General features: G+C 58.8%; 1 protein-coding gene across 3 annotated transcripts in view; it reads right to left on the reverse strand.

Moving 5' to 3' along the window:
- Positions 1-18473, reverse strand: part of PTPRN (protein tyrosine phosphatase receptor type N) — a 48611-nt gene that overhangs the window by 9705 nt on the left and 20433 nt on the right. For 2 of the 3 annotated variants that reach the window (XM_030580574.1, XM_030580573.1), the window contains exons 7-14: positions 13215-13331; positions 12964-12998; positions 8851-9200; positions 8067-8153; positions 7607-7686; positions 6865-6929; positions 369-581; positions 82-291 (exon numbers count right to left, since the gene is read on the reverse strand). In XM_030580574.1, the coding sequence (XP_030436434.1) occupies positions 82-291; positions 369-581; positions 6865-6929; positions 7607-7686; positions 8067-8153; positions 8851-9200; positions 12964-12998; positions 13215-13331 (1157 nt within the window). The remainder of the gene's footprint in view (positions 1-81; positions 292-368; positions 582-6864; positions 6930-7606; positions 7687-8066; positions 8154-8850; positions 9201-12963; positions 12999-13214; positions 13332-18473) is intronic. The other variant, XM_030580575.1, reaches the window with a different exon arrangement.

The raw sequence follows: 18473 nt of genomic DNA on the forward strand, positions 1-18473 counted from the left end.
GGAAGGGGACACACCTGAGGGCTGACTCCTGCCAGCAGGAGGCAGCGCGTGCGCGTGCACACACACACACGTGTGGCTCACCAGGATCATGTGGCCGGTGGAGATGTCCATGTTGGACTGCACTGGCTCCTCGCACCAGGACGGCGTGCTGCTGTGGGAGCTGGGGCTGGCCTGGGGGGCGTCGCTGAACTGGGACGAGACGCTGCTGACCCGGGAGTTCTCTGCCGGGGCCGGGGGGGCTTCTGCGCGGCCGAAGAGCGACTTGGTGGCCATGTGCTGCCGGCACAGCTCCTGGGGGGGCGAGACCAGCGCTGCCAGCACTGCCCCCTGCACTCAGCCCCCCCGCCCCGGCGCTGCCCAGGCCCTACCTGGTACTCCAAGGTGCTGTCCCCGCTGCCCTCGGGCCCCAGGGCCGCCAGCCGGTCCTTCTGGCGCTGCTTGGCGTGCTGGCGCAGGCAGACGGCGATGGCGCCGGCGATGCCCGCGCCCGCCACGCAGGCCAGGGCCAGGAAGGTGAGCAGCACGGAGTGGAAGGCGTCGCCGAAGTGCGAGGGGTGCGGGTACGGGACGGCCTCATTGCGCTGGGGGCAGGGGGAGCAGCGTCAGCCCCTGCAGCCCTGCCCGGGGTGGGGCGCACGGGGGGACCCCAGCGGCAGGAGACTCCCGAGGCTGGAGCCGGGGCCCCCGCCCGGGGGGAGGCCCAGGGCTGAGAGCCAGCAAGGGGCAGCCCCTGAGCCCCCCAGCCACAAAGGGGGGGGCCCCCATTGTCCCTTCTGCTCTGGCCTGGTGAGGTAACCATGGGAACGGGCAGGAGCGCACAGCGAGCCGGCTCAGCGGGGTACCGGAGAGCAGGCCGGCGTTACCGTGGCAACGGCGCGATGCCAGCTGCAGCGCCCGGCCAGGGGCCTTTGGGGCGTGCGGCTAACGCTGGGGAGGGAGCCCAGCCTCTCCCCTCCCACCCCCAGCCCGGGGCGCCCCAGAAACCGCTGCTGGCGGATGGTCACAGCTTGGAGTCACGACAGACCTGGGGCCAGATGGGAGCCGGTGCCCCCAGAGGGGACAAGCGCTGTCCCCCATTCCCCGCCCCCGAGCCAGCCGGTCCCCACCCTGGAGCCGGCGCCCCCTAAAAGGGACAGGCCCCATGTCCCATTCTCCACCCCCAAGCCAGCCCCTGCATCTGCTCTCAGGATTCAGGCCCAGCTGGCAGGGGCCGGGGCCGGGCAGCAGGAGGGCAGAGGGAGGACCATGCTGCTGGGCTCCTCTCCCCTGACTCCCCGAGCTTCCAAACGCCTCTTCTGAGAGCTCCCCCCCTCAGCCCCTCCTGTCCACCTCCCCTGCCCTCTGTCAGCCCCCAGCGAAATCCAAATCCAGCTCCCCCGCCTCATCACTGCTGGCAACCGCCCGCCAGCCCCCCTCAGGCTCGTGGCATCACACCCTCCCCCTAGCCTCCAAGGCCTCGCGTATTGCTGCTCCTGCCCCACCTCGGTCACTGCAGCCTCCCCTTTAATGCCGCCCAAACCACAGCCCCCAAAGACATCTCCCTGGCCCTGGCATCCAGTTGAGGCTGCTTGTCGTCTCCGCAGCCTGGCACTGCCCCCATCAATGGCCTCACCCAATGCTGCACCCAGTGGTAAGGTGCCAGGACAGAGACCAGGCTCCCTGCGGGCAGGGCAACAGAGCATCCAGCAAGAGGATTCACCCAGAGCTGCTCAGCCCTTGGCAACGAGCCGGGTCCCCAGGAGCTCCTCTTCCCAAGGCACCACCACTGGGGCACCACAGCGCCTGCTCTGTGCCCTTCTCCTCGGGCTGTGCTGGGCAGTGGAGTCCCCAAGACCTGCCCCATTTGGGGAGCTGGGGTGACCCTCGGGCTGCTGGTGTGGTGACAAGGTGACACTCCCTGCGGGAAGGGCCCTGTCTCCTCACACCACAGCCCCCGTGACAGAGTGGGAATTTTTCATAATATTTTATATGACTACTGTGTGTGCCTCAGTTTCCCCGTGTGCTGCACAGTTAACTAGGTAGGGGAAAAGCTGTCTGGAGTCTGGGCCCAGACAATGGCCTGGCCATTTGGTACCTAGCTACTAATGAGTGGGGGTGGGGTGGGCAGGGCACCACCCTCTGCAGGAAGCCAGCCAGCTGGGACTAGCCTGAGAACAAAAGGACTAAAGAGGAGGCCAGGTGACCCCTTGCCCAGAGACAAGAACAAAGGAGGGGCCATGGGGGCTGTTACATATGGGTGCTGGAAGCAGGACGCTCTTCCACGGGGACCAGAGAGGGGCCGGAGGGTTCTGGGCTCAGGCTGACCCTGCTCGACACTGCTGCAACTGTGTGTTAATCTAAGGACTCTACGCTGCGTCCAGACATCCAACAACCCCTCTGTGTGTACCCCACTGGCTGAGTGATTGCAGTCAGGAAGGTGGGGGTGCTTTGCTGCCTTGCGGTGGGCAAGGCTCCCTCAGGGGTCCAAGCCAGTGGACTTGCTGAGGGGAGCTCACGGTGTGACCCGGGGTGCTGAAGGCTCCCAGGGTCGGTCCCAGGAGGCGGAGAAGCCAAGGAGCTGACCCCAGTGAGCATGACCCTAAGGAGCTGGCACACTTCAGGGGTCCTTGCGGGGCTGTTCCACCACCACTCCCCTAGGAGTGTGGGAGCTAGAGCTCCTGATGTCCCACCTCCCCCAAGCTGAGGGGCTCACACCCCATCCTCAGCACAGCCTGGGAGCCCTCTGAGTCTGCGCAGCCCCTAGGCCACAGCCAGGCCAGCTCCCCGCTGCACAAAGCAGGGACGCTCTAGGTCCAAACAGCTACACCTGTCAGGGGGAGGGGGCAGGAGCAGCAGCCAGCTGGCCAGCAGCTTCCACCAGGGGAGAGCACCGTAGGGTGTGAGCCACCGCCCTGTCCCTCCTGGGAATTGGACGGGATCCTGTTCCCAGCGGGGACCAGGAGATCAGCTGGTCTGAGCTCTGTACAGCCCTGGCCCAAGGATTCCCCCTGTCACCCCAAACTGGGCCCAATATCCATGCTGGGGTAAAGCGGCTGCCAGGAAGGCACCAGGCCGGAGAGCTGGAGAAGCCACTGCTGCCCCTGGGAGTTTGTTAGTCACCTGCACTGTTAACAACGGAGGCCTAAGTTGTCTGGCTTCAGCTTCCAGCCGATGGCTCTCTCGGGTCCCCACCCATTCTGTGCTGCAGTAACAGAGGGGTCGGGCCTGGGGCCCAGATCGAGCCAGGAGTGTCTTTAAAACCCCTAAAGGCAGCAGCTCCTTTCCCTGGGTCCCTTTCCCTCCCTGTGTTTGTCGCTGGGCATCTCCACACCCAGGCAGTGGGTCTGGTTTGTTTCTCAGGGCATCTGCGGGGCAGGAATTGGTCAGGCTTGTTTCTCAGAGAGAAAGTCTGCAGGAAACAGCAGGTGCTAATGGATTCGTTAGTCTAGCGGAGCCAGGCAGAACAACAGCCAACGGCTGGAAGCTAAAGCCAGACAAATTCCAATGGAAATGAGGTACAAGCTGTTAACAGGGCAGAGCACTGGACCAAGCGCCCATGGCAGTGGTGTGTTCTCCAGCCCCTGCGGGCTTCACGTCCAGCCCCGATGATGCTTTAGCCAAACCGGTGGCTGGGTGAAAGCCTCTGGCCTGCGCTAGGTTGGGGGTGAGGCTAGAGCAGGGGTCCCCAATGCGGTGTTCGCGGGCGCATCTTAATGCGCCCGTGTCCTGGCCCCCAGGAGAGCACCCGCCGAAATGCCACAGCGGCATTTTGGTGGGGACACCTCTCAATGACGACACTTGTCGCCAACAAGTGACGTCATCGAGAGGCATCACTTCCGAATTTCGGCGAGGACGCCTCTCGATAACGTCGCTTGTCGATGGCAAGCGACGTCATCAAGAGGCATCGCCGCCGAAATTCGGTGGGTGCTCCACCGCCACAGTGGTCCTCCGGCTGGCGCCCGACAGCCCAAAAGGTTGGGGACCACTGGGCTAGAGGATCGTATGGTCCATGTTGGCTTTAAACTCTATGGAGCTATGAAACGTCCCCAAGGCTCATGACTCCGGCCCAGCAGGGCCCTGAGCGGCCCCCACTGCCAGACAAAGATAAAGAGCAGCACCAGCATCCTCTGGCTGGACAGGGCTGGCCCCACCGGGCCTCTCAGCAACGTCCCTCAACACCGCGCCCCGGCGACTCTGACGGAACGCCAGCCACACTGGCACTCCCACAGCACCGGCGCCTGCTACAACGTCCCAGGAAGCCCCGGCTGCAGGGCACTAATCAGGGCCTTTCGGAAACAGCCGGAGCCACAAACCTAGCGAGGGCAGTGGGGACCTGGGGGGAGCTTAGTAGGCGGCTGGCACCATACAGAAGGAGCCCTAGGGGCACAGCACCCAGCCCGGGGCCACAGGACAGGAGTGAGACGCAGGGCTGGCACCGACCACACCAACCAGGGCGAAACCCCACCCTGCAGCAATACAGACCCTCCCCACCTGGACTGGGCCATCCCCCCGCCACAGAGCAGAGCCAGGCCAGACTCCCAGCCCTTGCTCATCGCCCCCAGAGCAGAGCATTCCCGCCGGGCGCCACGTTGGCCAGTGCAGCAAATGCTGTCCCAACCCCCCCGGAGAGCACGAGGGGGTCAGAAACTAACCCCGACTGCAAACACGACCCACTGCTACAGCATCGCTCCCCGGGCACGACCCCAGCCAGAGCGCAAACCGCCCCACTCCACACCAGAATATGCCCCAGGCCAAGACACCAACATCCACATCAAAGACTGCTTGAGATCCCTGCACAGCCCTGCCTGGCCCCAGTGACCCGGGCAGAGCTAGGCTGGGCCAGGGGTGAACTCGTACCATCCACAGAATCAGTGCCCAGGAACCAGGGGTTGGGAATGGAGGACAGGCATGACCGCACAGCCGTCTGGACAGGAGGGGCTGGGGCCGGACAACACAGGAACGGGGGAAATCCGCCCAGTCCCAGGGATGAGCAACTGTCCAAAAGCCACAGGTAGAATCGGGCCTGGCAGGAGAGCAGCAGCACACCATGGAGCAGGAATGGACCCTGGGGCTCAAACCCCAGGGGGCAGGAACCCCAACAGGGCAGGAGCTGTGCCTCAGTGACACCTGGCAGCATGGGGCAGCTGGCCACAGCAGGAAAGCTTCATTTGAATGCAACTGAGCTGTGCAGCACGGGGTTGGTGCATCTCATCAATGGGCACCCCAAGTGCCAGTCTGCCCAGGCCACCCCCTTTGCTGGGGCAGCCCTCCCACCACCTCATTTCAGGACATTCTGGCTCTTGCTCCAAATCTCTGGCCCCAGGACCAGAGCCTGAGAACTCATCCAGCCCCATCTCCACCCCCACCACCCCCCATGCCCCTCCCTTGAACCCTCAGCCCGGTGCGCGCGGTGCCTGGTGCTGAGGGGAGCTGCGATGACAGCCATTCCTCTGCAGGAGACGTCTCTGCCCTGAGATCAGCATCCCCCCAGAAACCACTTCTCCCCGACCCAGCTGGGACATGCACCCAGCCCGTCCCTCCCCGCACAAGCCAGGGGAGTTTCCCTGGGCAGAGGCAAGCGTACCCCGCAGTCCATGCTGTCGCAATGGAGCCAAGGCCAGGAAATCCCCCAGCGAGGCAGAGCCTGGCTGGCGGTGCCAATGACAGCACACTCTGCCCTGAGTCCTGCCCCACTCAAGGCTCTGCTAAGGCCAACCCCCTGCCCCATGGACTGAGGTGAAAATCCCACAGCCCCAGACCCTTCCGGGCACTGCACCAGCTCTAGGGTGACCAGATGTCCCGATTTTATAGGGTTGTGACAAAGTGGGACTGTTCTTAATGTTTCCTCTGAATACTGTGTGGATGCCTCAGTTTCTGGCCGACCCTCTGTCACCTGGCTACTAATGGCCAGGCCCTTCCCCCCCAGGTGACCTCCTGGCCTGGGAAAGAGACAAAGGCCAGAGAGGAGGGGCTGAACGTGGGTTCAGTTTGGGGCTGGCTGGGGACGGGAAGTGAGGGCAGACGTGGGTGTCTGGCTCGCTGGGCCCCTGAATGGACCCGGCTGAGGGGTCCAGTTCTCTGTACCTACAAGCTCTGTTTTAGACCCTGTTCCTGTCATCGAATAAACCTCTGTGTTACTGGCTGGCTGAGAGTCACGTCTGACTGCAAAGGGGGGTGCAGGACCCTGTGGCTTCCCCAGGACCCCGCTGGGGTGAACTCGCTGTGGGAAGCGCACGGAGGGGCAGAGGATGCTGAATGCTGCATGGAGAGACCCAGGAGGTGAAGCCGTGTGAGCTTCTTGCCCTGAACAAGTCTGCTCCAAGGGAGAGGAGGCTCCCCAAAGTCCTGACTGGCTTTGTGGGGAGCAGTTCCAGAGCAGCGCCCGGGAACTCAGTGCCAAGGGTCAATTCTGATATTTGGGGCTTTGTCTTATATAGGCACCTATTACTTCCCACCCCGTCCTAATTTTTCACCTTTGCTCTCTGGTCACCCTAACCAGCTCACCCGCGAGGGGTTTGCAGCAGGTGGCACCAGTCCCCGCCCTGCCCCTGGTGCTGAACCAGCCCCACAGACGGAGTGGGAGGAGGTCTGACCTCCTGCTGCCACATGAACAACCCTGCAGCAGAGGAGCCCAGGTTCCAGCACAGGCAGCCCCAGGAGACGGCCCCAGCCCGACCCCCCAGCCCCAGGAGACAGCCCCACTCCCTGCTGCAGCCCCGCCCCCCAAGATCCCAATCCCCAGGACGCTGGCACTGGGACATGGCCGCATCCCCAGTCACTCAGCTGTTCAGTGCCACAGGTGGCGCTGCAGGGCCACCGTGGAGAGCCCGACCCAGGACGAGGGGGGAGCCCGTCGGGGCGTCTGCAGCAGAGTCGCTGCCTTACCTGCCCCACACCCGTCTGCACAATCTTCAGCCCCAGCTCAGCCTCCAGCTCCGACTTCACCATCGCTGCGGAGAAGGGAGAGGTCAGGGCGGGGAGCACGCGGCCCCAGCAACCACACGTGGGTGTGAATCGCCGACGGCCTGCCCTGGACCATGGGGGCATCCCCAGGGCCGGCTCTAGCCATTTCGCCGCCCCAAGCATGGCGGCACGCTGCGGGGGGTGCTCTGCCGCTCACCGGTCCCGCGGCTCCGGTGGACCTCCTGCAGATAGGCCTGTGGATGCTCCACCGGAGCCGCGGGACCAGCGGACCCTCCGCAGGGACGCCTGAGGGAGGTCCATTGGAGCCGCCTGCTGCCCTCCTGGCAACCGGCAGAGCACCCCCCGCGGCGTGCCGCCCTAAGCATGCACTTGGCGTGCTGGGGCCTGGAGCCAGTCCTGGGCATCATCCTGCTTCCCAGCTCCTATCTGGATGTGGGCCCTCCCCCCACTGCCTGCCCTACAGCGTGGGGCGCAGATCACAGCAGGCACTCAGAGCTGGGAGGGGCCGTGGATGTGTGTGAAGGGGAGGCAGAGGGGATCAATGAATCACTCGCCTTGGGGCCAGCCCTGCCCACCTGAGCCCCCCACTCTGTGCCCTGGCCCGTGCCCCATGCAGCCTCCTCTCGCCCAGGTGGTGCAGGCCCAGCCGGCTCCCGGGCCTTTCCCTCGCAGGATCCAGAGCCCCCAGCCGCACCCCACTCACCGGCCTGATTGGTCACATCTGCCAGCGACAGGTTCTGATGGTTCTGCCGGATCTGGAAGGTGAGAGCTGGGCCCACGACGCTGCAGGGAGCAGAGAGGCCTGGGCGTTATGAGACAGGAAGGGGCCAGACCGCAGCCAAGGGGGCCGTGCCCCCCGCCCAGACCCCACCCCGGATCCCTGTGCCCCGGTCTGGCCTAACCGAGGAGATTGGGGTCAAGGTAGCTGATGACGTGCCACAAAGAGGGGTCAGCAACTGCGGATGAACTGGGGTGAGACCTCAACCGCTTGGCCCTACGCCCCCAGCACTGCATTCACCCCACGCCAGCCCATCCCCCACAGTGCCCCCATCACCCCACCCCCTCCAGCGATGCTACACCCTTCCCAGGATGCATTGCTCTGCCCCCCCAGGACGCTCTGCTGCTGCCCTCTGGGGCTGCCCGTGAGCCCCCCGCAGCCCCACCTGATGTTAATGAAGCTGGTCGTGGACAGGTGGAGGTGCTCGGCCAGGATTTCCAGCAGCCGGACGCCGGCAGTGAAGTCCAGCGACCTGGAGGGGAGCAGAGACGGGCGCAGCTCAGGGACAGGCTGGGAGCCCCATGGAGATTCCAGGCTCACAACCTGCCCCAGCACCCAAGGCGGGTCAAGGGCCCTGAGGGTCAGGCTGTGTGGGTGCTTGAGCAAGGCAGCGACAGGCTGGGTCCCACCCTGCCAGGCCCCCGCCATGCAGAGGAGCTGGGAGGAGCGGGGAGTTAGGTGGGCATGCCAGGCAGGCGGGAATGTTTGCTCCATCTCCAGGGGGAGGGGGGGAGTCTGGTGAGTAGACGTGTGACCTGGGGGTTAGGAGCATTTACCCAATTTGCACGTGTGGCTATTGTGCACAGGGGCTGCTCGCACACGTGTCACACGGCCCTTGGGCTGCTCCCACCAGTCAGAACCAGGAGCCATCCCCACACGAGGAACAAGCTCCCCATATGCACCCCACCTGAGCGCCCCCCTCGGAGGGCAGGATGAGGGGCCATGGCCAGGACCCCGCCCGTCAGAATCAGGAGCCATCCCGGCCTGAGGAACGAGGTCCCCCCTGCAGGCATCCCAGAGAATCGGCCGCAGACCGGCCACCGGAGCGGGGGCCAGAGCAGGGAATGCTGGGGCCCCCCTCCCCACCATGGCTACAGGCACAGCAGCCATACTAGCGAGGAAGCGACATACTCTGGCCCTTTCACACCCCACCCCCAGCCGCAGCTCACTCCTGGTTGGTGACGATGTAGCCGTACTCCTCGGCGGGCCGGGGCTCCAGCTGCTCCCCCTTCCCGCCATGGCCCCTGGGCTCCGTGTAGCTCTTCTTCTCCACTGGGACCGGCTTGTGGAGATGGAGCATGTCCCCTGCGGCGGGGTCCCTGGGTGCAGCCTGCCCCGGGGCCTGCGGTTCAGCCTGGGATGCTGATGTAGGCGTGGCACTGCCCTGCGCCAGGCCAGCCGCCTTCTCCCGTCTTGGCCCCTCCATCCGGGAGGCTGCACTGGCTGGATTCTCAGGGGGAGACACCGTGGAGGGGGGCGGCTCCGGCTCCTCTCCGTGCTGCATTTCCCCTTCCATCACCTGGGGCAGAGGGCGGGATGTTACCCACGGGGCAGCTGGGCCTGGCTCATGGCAGAGTCAGCCCCACCTGGGGAAATGAGCCAGCCCTTCAGGCAGGGGAACAGGGCCTCACACCTCCTGTGACCGGCCCTTGGCCAGAATCAGTCTCCTCTTTGGCAAGACCTCTCAGAGGAGGCACAGCTCCGCCTGGGGACAGGTGCCAGGAGGCGCTGTGCAAGACTCACCCTGGAGTTTCGCTGTCACCCCTCAATCTCAGCCTGCCGCCCCCTCACGGGACTTCTCCCACATGGGCTCCCAGTAAATATTTGTAGATGGAGAAAGCACGCTTGGGCTAGCTTGCTCTCAGCAAACCCATTCTGTTTGTACCCCAGGGCCCAGAGGCGCAGCCCCTGGGGCACTGGACTGCACAGACCCCTCTGAAGAGCCAGCTTGTCGAAGGGTACAGAGGGCTGTACGGGACACACCTCTGGAAGGCTGCTTGGCCCAACTGGGAAGAAAATTAAGCTACAGTCATCCAGGGAAGACAGACAATCTAGGTCAGGGATTTTATACTAGGAAGATCTGCAAGGGCCAGGAGGACAACAGGATGGCGTGCTGCCTTCCCAGAGCCAGGCCGTGAGGTTTCTGCAGTCGATAGGGACAAACCGTACTAATGACAGAGCTTGGTGGGATCGCACACAGACCCTTCCAGGTCCCCGAAGAACATCCGAGCGACCTTCCCGGAGATCCGGCCTGTCCTACGAGCAAAGCAGGACAGAACAGAGGATTCTGGGGGTGAACTGCTGGCTAGGTGCTAGGAGAGGGGGCTGCAGAGTTAGGATGCAGAAAAACGACCAATCTCCTTGGGACAGGCTGGTTAGAGTCGTCAAGAGAGGGTTAAACTAACAAGGGGACGATGACAATGGGGAGGAAACGAGAACACAGTCGTGATGCTGAGACATCTTCACCAAGACACCAGCGGACATGAAGAGCAGAAATTCTTTAACTGCCTGGACACCAAGTGTTCGCAAGGCTCCTACCCACCAGAGGAACCGGAATTGCTCATTTATGAGCATAAATTTGATCCAGTTGGTTTGACTGGCAGGAAGATTTGGGTGACTGGCATGGCAAAAATCAATGGTTATGACTGACTGAGGAAGGCTCAAGTGGCCAGAAGGGGAGGGGCAGCAGCACTCTCAGAAATAGCAGGACCTCTTTCTGATATCAAATGCTTATGGCTCAATACCCTAACAGAGAAAGCACAAGATGGGGTGTTGGTTGGAGTCCGCTGCAGAGCCACAAATCCCACTAGGGAACATGGTGACTGGCCCCTCAGGCACCGAGATAGGATGGGCAGGGAAAAGAGCCACATGCTGATGGTGGGGGCTGGGGGGAACTTCAGTTTGAAGGATACACGCTGGTCGTCTTGAGCTGCCAGGACTAAAACATCCTAGGAACGTCTACAAATAATAGAATTTCCTCATTCAAGCCAGTGCTGAATCCCACATGGGGGAATTCTGCATTAGACCTCATCTTGAGGGACAAAGAGGAAATGATCAAAGATCTAAAAATTAGTTGTAGCTAAGGTGCAAGTTATGACTTGATCATATTTGTTATGTGCAAACAGAATAAAGTCTGAACCAGTCACACACAGGTACCCAGTGGTTAAAATGGGACCATTTCATACAGCTCAAAACAATTATGAGCCAAATCAGCTGGGAGAAAGAGTTCAAAACAGAAAAGTGTGAATGATAATTATGAATTGTTTAAGAATGTTTTACTAGATGGTCAAAAAGCTACAATTCAAGAAAGAAGGCTGCACTGGTTAAAAAACAACTTGGTGTACAGTGGAAGTGAAGGCAGCTATAAAAATATAAAACAGGGAAGAAAGAAGTTGACAGTAATGAACTATAAATCAGAAGCTACGCATTGTAGAAAATGAATAAGGGAAGCAAAAGGACACCAGGAATAATGTACAGCCAGCAGAGTAAAGGACAATAAAGAGTTTAAGTATACTAGAAACAAAGGAATCCTAACAATTATGTTGGTCCATTACTAAACAGAAGTGGTAGAATTGTCAATAATAATGCAGGAAAGGCAGAAGTTCAATAAATTTTTGTTCTATATTTAGGGGAGGGAAAAAATGATGTCGTTATATCACCTGGTGATGACGAAATACTTTCCATTCCAGCACTAACTCAGGAGGATGTGAAATGGCAGCTAGGGAAGTCAGACATTTTTAAACTCAGCCACTTTGGACAATTTGCTTCCAAGTGTTTTAAGAGCTGGCTGAGGAGCTCACTGAACCATTAATGCTGATCTTCCATAACTCTTGGAACACCAGCAAAGTTCCAGCAGACTGGAAGAAAGCCAATGTTGTGTTGCTATTTAAGAAGGGTAAGTGGGATGGCCCAGGTAATTACAGGCCTGTCTGTCCAACATTCATACTGGAAAAAATAATGGAGGAAGAGCTGATAATGGGATTTGATTAATAAAGAATTGAAGGAAGGTAACAGTGTAATTAATGCAAATCAGCAGAGATTTATGGAAAATAGATCCTGTCAAACTAACTTTTTTTTTTTTTTTAATGGGATTACAAGTTTGGTTGGTAAAAGTAACAGCTTGGATGTAATATACTTAGACTTCCGACTCGGTGCTGCATGACATTTTGATTAAGAAACTATAAGGATATAAAGGTAAGATGGCCACACATTAAATGAATTAATAACTAGCTAATAGGTCTCAAAATATAACTGTAAATGCAGAATCATCACTAAACGAGAGGGTTTCCAGAGGGGTCCTGCAGGGATCAGTTCTTGGCCCTGTGCTATTTTAGTGCTTTTATCAATGACATGGAAGAAAACATAAAATCATCTCTGATAAAGTCTGAGGCAGATACAGAAATTGGGGGAGTGGGAAATAACGAAAAGGACAGGTCACTGATACGAGTGATGCGATTGCTTGGTAAGCTGGGCTCAAGACAACAATACACATTTTTAATAAGGCCGAAGGTGAAGTCAGACTCCTAGGAAAAGAACATTGGCTGTACTTACAGGACGGGGGAATTCGATCCTGGGAGGCAGGGACTCTGAAAAGGACTTGGGTCATGGGGGATACTCAGCTGAACTCCCAGTGTAGCCAGAAGGGCTAATGGGATCTTGGGATGCATCAACTGAGGAATCTCGGAGTGGGAGCAGGGAAGTTATTTGACCTCTGTGTTTGGCACTGGTGTGACGCTGCTGGACTCATGTGGCCAGTTCTGGTGCTCACAGTTCAAGGAGGATGTTAATAAATTGGGGAGGGGGCAGAGAAGAGCCATGAGAAGGATTGAAGGATTGGAAAACCTGCCTTAGAGCGACAGACTCAAGGAGCAGAATCTATGTAGCTTGAAGAGGAAGTTCAGGGGTGACGTGATCCCAGTCTGTAAGTACCTATGTGGGGAACGGGCTTGTCTGTCTGGCAGCGGAAGGTCTAACACGATCCAACGGCTGGAGGATGAACTAGGCGCACGCAGACTGGCTATAAAACCAGTTTTCACAGGAAGGGCGATTAATCGCTGGAACCACTCACCAAGGGCCAGGGTGGATTCTCCAGCATGAGATGTTTTTCTAAGCCACCTGCTCTAGCTCAGACAGGCCTGAACTCAGGGCAGGGCTCAGGCGAGGTGACCACAACGGCCTCTGCTGGCCTTCAGATGCCTGACTTGGTGAACCCTTCCTGACCCCCCAGCAACAGGCCTCTCCCTGGGATGCTGCTCTGTGTGGCGGGGAACGGATGGACTTACCCGCTTGGCCGCTGGAGCCTCCTGGCCAAACCCACCTGCCGGGAGAGAAAAGGACATTTTGTGGTGGCGCAGCCAAGGCTCATGCACTGCTCCAGGCGCAAAGAAAGCATCCAGGGCGTGGGGGGAGGATGGGGCAACATACTCCCCCCCTCCCCAGAGGGAACAGGCAGCACGTCCCAGGGTAGAAGGCGCAGTGCTGGCATCTCTCATCTGTCTGCCCCCCGCCCCCCTGCCAAGTCAGCCCCACTCACCGGGGCGCTGGAGCAGCTGCAGCAGGGCGGAGAGGCTGCCGAGCTGCTGCGGACTCAGGTCCTGCAGCCCCACCCCATAGTCAGCCAGCACTGCCACAAGTCTCTGCAGGGCTGCATCTGCGTGAGGGAGACAACGTGCACTTTGGGATCCTGCCCACAGAGCAACGGGCAGCCCAGCGCCAGGCACACGATGGCTGGCAGGGGCCACCCCATTGTCAGGGGCTGGATGCAGTGGAGGCAACAGGGAGGAGCAGAGAATCCTGCTGGGTGAGAGGACTCATGGCCTGGGTGGGGAGGGGACACCTCAGCCTAGTGCCTGCGCCCGCTGTGCCCAGAGAGGTCAGGATCCAAGGGGTGACGGGACAGGAGCCACCTGCTCGGGGGGGGGGGGCAGAGCAGAGCCCCCACCCTGGGGCCCAGAGGAGGAGGAAGGGGAGAGGGAGCTGCGTGACTAAGGCTAAGATTTAGTCATGGGTATTTTTAGTAAAAGTCATGGACAGGCCTCATGCAATAAAGCAAAACATTCATGCCCATGACCTGTCTGACTTATACTATAAAGACTCGTGACTAAAACTTTGCAGCTCCTGGGGTCCCAGGGTCAGGGGCGGCTCTAGGGATTTTGCCACTCCAAGCATGGCAGGCAGGTTGCCTCCAGCACTTTGCCTGAGGAGGGTCCGCTGATCCCAGAGGTCCACCGAAGCTGTGGGACCAGCGGACCCTCCGCAGGTAAGCCGCCGAGGGCAGCCTGCAGAGCGCCCCCCATGGCTTGCCGCCCCAAGCATGCGCTTGGCGTGCTGGGGCCTGGAGCCGCCCCTGCCCAGGGTGCTGCTGCTCTGGGTGGCCCCAAGGGCTGACAGCTGGCCCCTGCCCCTGGGGACTGCTGCTGCTCCTCCGACGGCCTCTGGGACGGCCCTGCAGAAGTCATGGAGACCCTGGAAAGTCACGGGATCCGTGCCAGACTCTCAGCTTTATGCAAGAGCTGCATAATATTGGTGGTAAGGGGGAACTTAAACTACCCAGACATCTGCTGGAAAAGTCAGACGGCAAAACCCAACTGTGACAAAGGGGAATATTTTATGAGCCCGATGCGTGCCTCAGTTTCCCCTATATTTCATGTGGCTAGCCGGGGGGGTGGAGGGAGGACTGTTTGTGCAGAGACAGAGGAGTGAATGCCGCCCAGCTATCTGAGCTGGGATGGGTCACTGGAAAAGGACTGTCCAAGGCTGACCCATATCGATGGCGAATCCAGCCACCAGGCCATTGCCATCTAGCCCCAACAACCCAGGGGAGATGGTGTGACGCTGGCAGGACAGGTATCAGCTCGCGGCAAGGCCCCCCGGCTCAACTCCGGGGCTGGAACCCGCCTGGCTCCCCTGTGCATTAGTGCTGGCAAAACAGGCATTAGAAGCTTAGTGTTTACTGATTGCCTGCGAGTGGCTGCCAGCATCAGTCTCACTTCTCCTGTACGGTGGTAGTTCAGCAGTTGTGTTGTGAGCCTGTGAGTGTGTAAATCACCAGCCAGGAGAGACAGTAACTGTGCCAAGGGCTGGTCTCTGACAGCAGGTGTTAGGTCCTGCCCCCAGGCAGGCCCATCGCCACCAGAAGGACTATTGTGGGATGTGAAAGGACAAAAGTCTGTTGCTCTGCTCTTCCCCCCTAATGGAGATGAGTCCTCAGTTGAGTTTGCAGCTCAGAGCATGTGGGAGGAAGGGAATAAAATCCCCTCGCCAAGAGGAGCCGGCTCTCTGTGCTGCTCGGACTCTGGGGGGCCAGGTTCCCAGGCAGCAGCCAGTGACCCCCAGTGGTTAGCCCTGAAGGTCACACAGAGCTTTCTATTACCGTGGGAAACTTAAGATTGTAACGGTTGGTGTAGCTATGGACACCTGCTCTAGCCTTGTGAACAACTCGTTTCCTTTGCCTGGTTAATAGAGCTGTGGCCCGTGTATTAGACTTGGCTACAAGTGTTGACTTTGGTGGGAGCCCAGCTCAGCTGCACCTTAGATAAGTGACTGGGGCTTTGGGACCGGGCATAGCTGAACAGGGCTGTGATCTGCGATGTAAAGGACCCACTGGCACAAAGGTAAGCCAGAGAGACGGGGGTACCCAGACAGACTGGACCCTATGCCCTGGTTGGGCTGTGAGTGTGCAGGAGGAATTCACACTTAACTGGTTGGCAAAATCTCAGGACAGAACTCACAGGCAGGGTGCGGTTTGTACCCTGCCCCATAGCCGTCTGCCCTGAGGCCTGTCCCCACACCCACTCGCTACAGGAGAGGGTGATGGATGGTTGGAGGCTGAGCACTATGGCCCAGCTTGCGAACAGAGGACGGGGAAGGGGTGAGAAGAGCTGACTACCGGAAGATCGACGAATCCAGGTCAGGCAGAGCCAGGGCAAGCCTGAACCTGGGGCTCATGACAGCCAGGCTGGGCTTTGAGCTGACCAGAATGGATGGGGACGATGCTTTGACCTGCCTTTCCCTGACTCAACCGAAGGACGTCCTGTGCTGTGTGCCAATGAATGAAAACCCAACTATTTTGACAGTGCTGTCACTGCAAATGCTGGGTGAGGGGCACTAATCCCTGGGGAGTGGGCCAGTCTCTACCTGTGTCTTTCTCAGCGGGACTCCCTGAACGGCACTCTCACCGTGAAACAGGGGGGCTGGAGCCCCAGAGGCTCAGCCTCAGGTGGTGGTGAGGCCGCACGGTTTTCCTTGGAGGAAGACAAAGACTGAGACCCTTTTGGGGCTTGGCCCACTGACAGGTTCCTTCAAGAGACTGTTCCAAAGCTTGGGGCGAAGCATCGATTGTGGGGATCGGGGACTCCAACATTTCCAATAAGCCCTTGGAACGTACTGGAACTTTTTGTTCCAGAAAGCGGAGGACGTAACCAGGGGGACAGCCCCTGTGGACTAGATTCTGGCCAAGAGGGAGAAATGGTAGCGAATCTGCAGGTGGAAGGCAGTTTGGGCGACAGTGATCACTGAAGGATGGATTGCATGATTCTGAGGAAAGGAGTGAGAGCCTCAGACTAAGGACAACGGATTCCAGAAACTAGAGGCCGGGAGTCAGGTCCATGGGAAGAGACTCTAGGGGCTAAAGGGATTCAGAAGAGCTAGCAGTTTTTCCAGGAGACAATAGTCATGTTAGAACTGAAAAGGAGCCCAATGCAAAGGGAAGATGGGAAGAATGGTAAGAGGCCAAGGTGGCTCCATCGGGAGCACTTTAATGACCTGAAGCTCAAAAAGGAAACTTACAAAAAGTGGAGACCTGGACTAATTGCTAAGGAGGGGAACAAGGGGAATAGCGCAGGCTCCCAGGAGCAAGACCAGAAAGGCAGAGGCACAAAACGAGTTACAGCTAGCAAGGGAGATAAAGGGCAATAAGAGGTTCTTTAAATAAATAGGAGCAAGAGAAGGACAGAGGAAAGTGCAGGGCCTTTCCTTAGCAGGGAAGGAGAGCTAATATCTGATGACATCAAGGCAGAGGTGTTTCAGGCCTGTTTTGCTTCAGTCTTCACTAGAAAGGTTCATGATGACCAGATACTCAACACACTTACCATTAACAAGGGGGAGGGATCGAGCTGAAATAGGGGATGAACAGGTTAAAGTCTATTTAGAGGAGTTACATATATTCAGATTGGCAGGATGTGACCTAGTGGGAAGGTTCTTGCTGTTATGTGAATGCTGAGTGGGGCGTGTTGATCTGGGAAGGTTGCAGGGGCGTTGTGCTGGGCCGGCCTGGCTTGGGGAAGGGAGGATACCTGAGCAGGTAACCTGAGACCCCAGGTGGGAGGTAGAGGCCAGGTGACACCTCTGCCCAGGAAACTGGACAAAGGCTGGGGGAGGAGCCAGGGGGAGGCTGAGTGAGATACTGGAGGGAATTTCAGTTTTAAGCTGGCTGGGAAATGGAGGGGCACCCTGACGGGGCTTGGGCTTCCCAATGGGGCTGTGGCCTCCCTGGCCCCCAGATGGACCTAACTAAAGGGGGTCCTGTTGTCTGTACTGGCCAGATTTGTCTTGGACTGTGTTCCTGTCATCTAAATAAACCTTCTGTTTTACTGGCTGGCTGAGTCATGGTGGATCGCAGGAAGCCGGGGGTGCAGGGCCTGGTCTCCCCCCACACTCTGTGACACAGGGCCAGATGAAATTCATCCCAGTGTACTTAAGAGACTAGCTGAAGCAATCTCTGCTGAACCCTTAGCAATTATCTTCAGGAATTCCTGGAGGACAGGTGAGGGCCCAGAGGACGGGAGAAGGGCAGACACAACCCCTATCTGCAAAAAGGGGAAGGAGGACCACCCAAGGAATTTGATACCTGGAAAGATCCTGGACCAAAGTATGAAACAATCAGTTTGTCAGCATCTGGCGGCTAATGGGGTTAGAAGGAGCAGCCAGCATGGGTTTGTCAAGAACAAATCCTGGCAAACCACCTCCCATCCTCCTCTGACAGGGTCACTGGCCCAGTGGCTGGGGGAAGCAGTGGACGTGATCTATCTGGATGGCAGTACGGCTTTTGGCACAGTCCCACGTGACATTCTCCTAAACGAACTAGGGCCATGGGGTCTAGATGAGATTCCTGTCCGGTGGGTGCACCAGTGGCTGAAAGGCTGCACCCTAAGAGTAGTTATCCAGGGTTCATTGTCAAACTGGGAGTGTGTATCTAGGGGGGTTCTGCAGGGGTCAGTCCTGGGTCTGGCACTATTCAATATTTTCAGTCATGATGTGGATAATGGAGCGGAGATGCTGCTTATGAAATGTGCAGACGACCCCAAGCTGGGAGAGGTCACAAGCACTTTGGAGGCAGGATCAGAATCCAAAGCGACCTTGACAGCTGAGAACTGGTCTGAAATTGACAAGACGAAGTCAACAGAGACCAGTGCAAAGTACTACACTCCGGGTACGTCTATACTACCCGCTGGATTGGCGGGTAGCGTTGGAGGTATCGGGGATCAATTTATCGTGTCAATTTGGGGATCAATTTATTGCATCTCGTCTAGACGCCCGTGCTCCACCGCGGCAGGAGTAGTAAGCGGAGTCGACGGGGGCGCCGGGGCAATGGACTCGCTGCTGTGAGGACGGGCAGGTAAGTCGAGCTAATATACTTCGACTTCAGGTAGGTGACTAGCGTAGCTTAGCTCAAACCCCGCTCCCCCCAAGTGTGGGGAGGAAAACTCAGCTGCACAGGTACAAACTGGGGACTAAGTGGCTCGGTGGTAGCACCGCTGGACAGGGTCCGGGGTTACGGTGCAGCACGAACTGA

The sequence above is a fragment of the Gopherus evgoodei genome, chromosome 11 (assembly GCF_007399415.2).
Source record: "Gopherus evgoodei ecotype Sinaloan lineage chromosome 11, rGopEvg1_v1.p, whole genome shotgun sequence".
In the NCBI taxonomy this organism is placed as follows: Eukaryota; Metazoa; Chordata; order Testudines; family Testudinidae; genus Gopherus; species Gopherus evgoodei.